At 40.9% G+C, this 8,043-nt stretch overlaps 1 protein-coding gene across 1 annotated transcript; it reads right to left on the reverse strand.

The window, feature by feature from the left end:
- Positions 1-444: 444 nt before the first annotated feature.
- Positions 445-8,032, reverse strand: LOC146451688 (uncharacterized). Its single transcript, XM_085098754.1, has 2 exons — positions 2,957-8,032; positions 445-1,400 (listed from the first exon to the last, which is right to left on the reverse strand). Exons 1-2 carry the CDS (start codon positions 7,851-7,853, stop codon positions 1,378-1,380), a joined length of 4,920 nt encoding a protein of 1,639 aa, XP_084954880.1. The 5' UTR covers positions 7,854-8,032; the 3' UTR covers positions 445-1,377.
- Between the last annotated feature and the right edge of the window lie 11 nt (positions 8,033-8,043).

Consider the following 8,043-nt stretch of genomic DNA (forward strand, 5'->3'; position numbering starts at 1 on the left):
CATAAACTGCACAAAAACAACTATATTATAAAGGAAGCACCATCCTTAAAAGAGAGAAAAATTCTCCCCTCAGTACTGGGAATGGAAGGGAAGCTAATATCACTAAATGCTTTGCACAAATTTCAGGTTACCATGTAGGTCATCTATACACCTACTAGCTACACAATAAACACTACAGTAAAGAATACTGTACAGACAAAGATTCAGTAATATATTGCTTATTTTCCATAAATTATGCATGCTTGAGGTCAAGATCAATACTGCTGGTGAATGTCAGCGCAATATGCAAGTGTACTTTAAATTTTTTCTAAACCTAAAAATGGCATTTCTTTGCAAAGAATGTAAGAGACTATCCTTTCTTTATTTGGAATACAGAAAACATTTGTACAAAACCTAAATTGAAACGTCTCAGTTGCTGTGGCTATATTCATTTACATGCACTCTCTTGAAGGGACTACAAGTAAGTTAGATAAATGTTTAAACATTCTGAGTATTTAAGAAAGAAAGTACAGTAATGATTAGGAGAAATGTCAAAACAGGATAATGACTAAAGCCTTACATTTGTTACTACACTGACTGTTATTGCACTCAGACTAGCAATGCAATTTTGTTGCATGGAAATTTTTACACAAAACAGCCCAGAGGGACACCTACATAATGGCAATTATGATGTAAGAAAAAAAAATCCTGTTTTGTTCTCATCAGGCTCAAATTTTCACCCCTATGAGGTAAAAGTTGACTAGCAAATAGCTCCCTGTCCTTTTTAGCTCAATTCCTTATAAGGTACTGCCATGGCTCTAACAGTGGTAACTTTAGATTTTAGTTCCCAAAGTGGTACCAATCTACAAATTTTCCCTGACTACCAAAAGGTATAATGATCGCTTTCATAATTTTTACATCAGTTCCCCGCAGGTTAAACAAAATTGAATCCTGTGGTAAACTCTAAGACATTAACCAGTTAAATTTAAAAGTTGCACATACTAAACCTTATTCCAAAATGGTTTCCATTTAATTAATACTCTTTTGTTTGCATTGAAATTGGCCCTTCTTGCCTCATTCGAGGAAAAATATTCTTGTTAGTTTTGAGCTTAAGAATGAGGTAAGAAGGGCTAATTTGAATACAAACAAAATAATATTGTTACATCAGATCATGTGTCTTGGCATGCAGACACAGAATTTGTACACAGTTATATCATATGTTGATCAACTCAGGTAAAGCGCACCCAATCATTCCGTTATGTAGCATGCAACATATACATTCAGTTCTGGAAAGAGCACCTACACTTAACAGTCATTAAGAAGGTAATCAACATGTATTAGTTTTTGTGAAGCATCACTCAGTGATCTTTACTCTTATTCCATTGCCTGAAAAGGACATCATCTCTTAGCCGAGGATTTGTCTGTGGAATAGCAATTCGAAAATAATAATAAATGAACATAAAGTACTGTAAACAGAGGGAATTAAATATTTACATTTTAGAATACATAGATCTAGTTCCTGTGTCCTGTTGGTAAGTGGATTAATTAGCTCCATTGTGAAGACTCTTAATCCTTTGAATTTAGGGGGGGGGGGGGGGGGGAGAGAGGGACTTATGGTTTAATAATTATGCCATTGCAGTCTAAAAAGATGTTGCCCCAATTTTTTCAGGCCAGTGTGACAAATTATTGGAAAACAGATCATTATGTGACTACAAAAGGGTTCTACAAGCTTGTTATCACAGTTGAAGACTCAAACATGAGGTTTTCATCTGCAGACACTACAGTTATAACACATACACACCAAATGATACTGAATTTTGACAAGTATGATCATCTCTATCTTATCTAAACAAAACATAATCAACCAATATAATCGCAAACTGTACCCCCCCCCCCCAAAAAAAAAAAACAAAAAAAAAAAACAGCAATGATTCCTGACATAAGGTTGCAATGAAAGATAGAGTTAGGGGTGGGGGAAAGTTGGTGGATTCTGCCCATACAGACTTTAAATGCCAAACTTTGTGACTTTTGTTATCTGGGAACAATCTGTTATGGTAGGTCGATGCCACAGAATTTGATGTTACCATGGCAACCAAATCCCTACCAATGTTCACAAAATTTGATGTTACCACAGCAACCCGACGGCAGGTTTTTCAGAAAATAGAATATTCTAACTTGTGAAATAAACGAAAGAAATGTGATGTTGTGTTTTAAGCCTGGTGAATAAATAAATGATAGATGTATTTTTGCAGCCAGTGACACAAGCATACTCAGAAAAAGAAAATCCAAGTTCTCCCAACAGGAGAAAATTCTTGTTTTTAATGAATAAGTGACATACTTTTATATCATTCTAAAGTAAATTTTGGTTGCTTTCTGAAGTTTAGGGGAAATCTAGAAATCCAAGATGGAAAATCCAACATGACCAACACTTGGAAATCATGCTGTAATTCGCATGTCATATGACGCCATCACTACCTGTTACAGACCTCAAAGGAAACATCCATGAAAGTACTGTTCACTGTCATAGCTTCCCCCACCCCAAAACCAACTCCAGAAAACAATGAAAAAAGACTGAGTATAAATAGAGTTAATCAAAAGGTTCATTTACACATAGGCTCAGGAACATCACTCAGCCTTGTACCTGGGTGCTCATACCCAGTAAAATACATTTTCAAATTACAGCATGAGCTCTGCAGATGTTTATTGGAAGTAAGACAAATAGGAACGCATTGTGTGATGAGCTCAAACAACAGCTGCAAAGGAGACTACCTGATACAACCCCCAGATTGATAATATCATTGTGTATCACTGTCTGGCTTCTTGGCAGCACCAAAAATGTCATGCAGACATTTTATCAAAAAACCCTTCTATCAATGCGAACACACCATGAATAACAGTGACCAACTTTTTGCCACCTACAGGTGTTTGTATTAACAGTGTGTCATTGTATGCTAAGGCTTGAATTGGTAAGGCTCACCTTTCTTGAAATCCTTTACTGCTACTTTTAATGGGCTGGTCAGCTTGTTTGCATCAACAGAAGAGCTGCGCAGAGAGTATGTTGGTAAACTGGATTTTTTTTCTGAGCCGACTAATGAACCAGAACCAATTAGGCCAGATCCATCTGGGATTTCTTTGTTGGCATTACATGAAGGTTCCGTGGCAATTACTGTGTCCATAGCTAATGTGTCTATTTCAGCTAGGTCAGGGAAAACATCCGCCAATGGAAGCTCTGGTGGATTAAGAAGCATAGATGACACTCCTGGATTTTGCTGAATGCCAGGTATTTTCAGCATTTCTTGGGTCAAAACTGTCGAAGAACTGGATGTTTCTGGTTTGAATACATCTAGACCAAGCGAGAGGCTCTCAGTGCTTCCTGATTCTTTCTCTACTTGTAAACTGCTTGACAGCTCAGAAGAGACTGTTGGAGTTGGTGCTGCTAGTTGTTCGGGGATGAAATTAAAGGGATCCAGACAAGGATCGATGAGCGGTGGAACAATTGTATCAAGATCACAACCGATACTGGTGCCAGATGAAGACACAGGATTACTGACAGTTGACATTGTAAAACTGGTGTTAAGGGAGGTTGAGGTAGGAACTGAAATAACAGGCAACACTGCGGAAGGTACAGATGTCCCAGGTGATGTTGACGAAGGCACTGATATGGCAGAAGACATTGTAAAACTGGTGTTAAGGGAGGTTGATGAAGGTACTGAAATGACAGTGGATGGTATGGATATGCTGGGTGTTGTTGACAAAGGAACTGAAATGATAGGCACCATTCTGGAAGGTACCGATATCTCAGGTGATGTTGATGAAGGGACTGATATGGCAGGTGACATTGTAAAACTGGTGTTAAGGGCTGTTGAAGAAGGCACCGATACAGCAAGTAGCATTGAGGAAGATAACGATGTTACTGGTGATGCAGAAACTGTCGAGCATAAACTTGGCACACCACACTTCTCTTTCAGTGCATGACTTGAAGACAATGTGACAGACGTTTGGCTGGTTGTAGCTGCCTTTAATGATGCTCCCACGGAAATGATAGGATGTGCTTGCTGTGGTGTTGTAGACTGCACTTCAGATTCTGCCGATCCAACTTTCATCACAACATTCTTTAAGCCAATTAGACATCCAGCCACAGGATTTTCATTAGGAACTAATGGATCAGTGACTGTTCCCGTAAGAGGAGGTGCAGGCTTGTTAGCTTGTAATTGGTTTAGAGAAGCAAGTGCTCGCAGTGCCACATCTGCACTTGCCTGACTTGTACTTGGTAGCCCTTGGACAAGGCCTGTCGCTGGTATCAAATTGAGTTGCGGTCCACTAAAGACAACTTTAGGCGTAGATTTAGTTGTAGTCAAAGGAATTTTTGATAGCAGTACTGTTCTCTCGGAATGCTTTTGTGGCAATTGAGTCACTGCACTTCGCACCTCAGGCTTCAGATCCCCGCCAACCACTGACACAACTTGTGGTGTTGAAGTCGTTACTATGCGTTTTTGACCACCAGCCACAGAAGGAATACTCTGAGCAGATGAAGTCAACATAACAGGTTTTTGAGAACCTGGCACCGAAGGAATTTGTGGTGTTGAGGTCAGCACTATAGGTTTTTGACTGCCACCAACAGAAAGGATATTCTGAGGAGCTGATGTCAGCACTATGACAGGTTTTTGAGCACCAGGCAACAAAGATATTTGAGGTGTTGAGGTCAGGACTACAGGTTTTTGACCACCAGCGACAGAAAGGAAACGAGTGGTTGAAGTTGGCACAATATGGATAGGTTTTTGACCACCTGCCACTGTAAAGATTTGAGCTGCTGAATTTGGCACTACAGGTTTTTGAGCACCAGCCACAGAGGGGATGTGAGCAGTTGAGCTTGACACTCTGGGGTCTGGAGCTTTACCCACTGAATTCACACCTGGATCTGTTTTCATGTCTGAACTAGGCTGGGTCACGGTTGATGTCACAGATGCTGTCCCTGCACTGTTACCACCAGTATCCAGATTTTTAAGGGTATCATTTGTAAGTTTGATGTGCATAACATTCTTGCTGTCCAAGCTTTTCATTAGCTGACCGCTCCTGATGATGCAAATCCTGGATGGTGTGCTGGTACTAGGCTGGGTGCTTAATCTGGACAGGTTACAGATAATCTTGTCACTTGACGGCTGCTTGATCTGCCCCAGGGACTCCATGAAGGCTTTCTGTTGTGTGGGATTTAGATGGAGAATTGCTGGCTTGGGCAAAATCTTCACTAAACTTGGCTTTGGCACCTCCTGGCTTAATTGTTGGCCAACAGATGTATTTTTTAGTGTGATATTGTCTGTCAACAAGGGCTGTGACTGTGGTGAGGTTTTTGATCCACAGGATTTTGAAGAATCATTTTGGATTTCTTGTGTTTTACCTTCGACTGGTAGAACGGTGATTTTGGCTGTTGATTCACCTTGTGATGACGTTGATGTGACTGTGTGGAGCACTTTTGAGGAATTCTCTGTTAAACTTGGCTTGAGGCCTTCAGTGAGTGGAGCACTTTTAACTTCATTGTTACCTAACAGCATCTGAGCTAAGGTAGAATTCTCTAATCCAGAGGATTTTGAAGAACCACTCTCCACTGCTAGTGTTTGCACTCCACAAGATACATTGAAAGCTCTCTCTGAAGGTGAAGACTGTGTTGATGAAGTACCCGTCTGGATGGCTTTTGGTGTTTCAGGTACGCACTGCGGACCTGACTTCCTGGCCACATTAGCAGTAGATTTGCTTAAATCATCTTTGCCTTTCAATCCTGGTTTGAGTAACCAAGGGGGTAATATATTTTTGTTTACTCTGGGACGACCCTTGGCTGATGGCTCGACAACAACAACATTGGACTCGCTTCCACTTTCCTTATTGATGGTTGCATCTTCTTTTTCTTGAGGTGCACTGTCATTTAAACATTCTTCATGTACATCATCTACATCAATATTGAGATCTTTTAGAATAGCTCCAACTTTAGCGTCATCTACGTCAACAGACACTTTGCCAAACATCAATGTGTTTCTCTTCTCTTTCAATGCCTTGTTTTGTTTCAACATTTGCACCTTGGCATTGGTCAAGTCACTGAGTTCCTTTTTGAGTTCTTCAAGGGTATCTATTGCTTTACTCAGTATTGCTTGCTTGCTGAAATACAAATCAGATTCATAGATGTCTGTGAACACCTCCACCTTTAAATCACGGAACAAATCCCCCAGGTGATGGCGGCGTTTCCTTTCAGTGGCACTTCTGGTTGCCTTGACGGTGTTAGGATCACGGCCACTTTTCTGTGTAAAGTGAGAATGCAATTCGTAAGAGTCGTCTGGATTAATTATCTTAATCATGTGCCCCTCTTGCATCCTGGCACATTGTAAAAAAATATCAATCTCATTTGGGTAGGCTTGAATTGATGTATCTATGGTTCCTTCTTTGGTCATCCCAGGATGATAACTAAAGTGACCTGCTTCAACGCCACTGACCACAAGAAAGTTTTTCTTTGCCTCTTTCCCGACCGTTTCAACATCAACATCCACAATTTCTTCTCCCTCCTGGAATTCCTCCTTCTCAACTTTATCAATCTTACTGTTTAACAGAAAACAGCTGTTAGGATCAAAGAACTCGATGTCAGAGGAATGATCACTGAAATCTGAAAGCATGCTGACGCTTCTAGTGTCGTCACCAATATCAATTTCACGATCGCTACTGTTGAGCATACAACCATCCAGGGAGCTTTTGTCATCATTTTTCATTTGCGGCAGTTCAACTGCCGAGTTATTTGAACTACTTGATAAACCTGATCCTAAAATTCTACTTTTGAAATAACTGCCCCTGTTTGGCACTTGGTAAATGGAGGTACGAGCGCATTTAGTTCGCTCAAATTTGGGTCTTGACAGTGATGTATTTGTTTGTGCTTTTTTATCATCACCTAATTCACCATCTTTGAATGATAAATTGTCGACATCTTGGAATGCCGTGTCTGAAATTTTACCAGTTTTCAACTCATCGACAGCCATATTGCGTGATCCTTCCAAATCTTGAACTACAGTAACTGGTTTCTTCTTTTTCTTTATCCTAAACTTGGTTTGGCTTGTCTGATCACAATGTTGCGACTTTTTCTTCTTCTTTTTCTTCTTGGGTTTGGAATCACTGGTCATGGCACTACCTTCAACAACACCAACATCATCATTAACATGTGTGGAAAAACTTGCTGCGAAGCCACCCCAGGCATCTCTGCTACCAAAAGCATTCATTGATGTTTCACGACCTTCTTGCTGCAGAATTTCTTCCTCATCCCCTGAATCAACAGTTTCGGAGCACAGGAGCGAAATTTCTAAATCAGCATTTGGAGATTGATGAAGCAATTCACTCCCGCGACCACAAACGTCGGTTTCCACAGCCTGAAAACGCTCGCGTCCGTCTTTATCAATGCAAAGAAGCGTGCTTTCTTTTGGTTTTGCCGCCAAGTCGCTTGTCAATGGACCCGAAGTCTTCTTCGCCGTTTTTTTCTTCGAACTGACCACTTTCTTTTTGTTTGGTGGACAGTACAGCTCAGAGCTGTTTCCCTTTGGTTTAATGGAACTCTCAGCTTTCCTCTTCTGTCCAACATCCACGCTGACACAAGCAAACTTCGCCGGTTCGTTGTGCTCGATATGCGTTTCAAGCTGACCAAGAGTTGCAAACGACAAGAAAGCAAATCCACTGATTAAGTCCAAATCGGGCTGCACATGCACGCTTGTGGACGGAAAAGCAGGAGATTTACCCTTAGATCCGCCCGCTGGTAGGAATCCAAACGTTGCATTCGACAAATTTGCAGATAGCATTTGAGCTTGGGGCCTGAACGCCATAGTCTTCTGCTTGCCCGATTTGTTGGCCATACTTCCGTATTACGCCTTGCCCAATTTCTCGTCTTTATGCAACAGATCGACCTCTTAGCATTTAAAGTATTAAGTGAACTTAATCCTTGACCGAATTACGGCAAATTCGGCAGCAAATAAGCTGGAAAACTCAGCCACTTTGCAGTTGTTTTGCTCGAGTTATAATTCCACGGCCACGTGCCTTCCCCCA

This window comes from Pavona decussata, unplaced genomic scaffold (genome assembly GCF_977016875.1).
Source record: "Pavona decussata unplaced genomic scaffold, jaPavDecu1.1 SCAFFOLD_386, whole genome shotgun sequence".
NCBI lineage: Eukaryota > Metazoa > Cnidaria > Anthozoa > Scleractinia > Agariciidae > Pavona > Pavona decussata.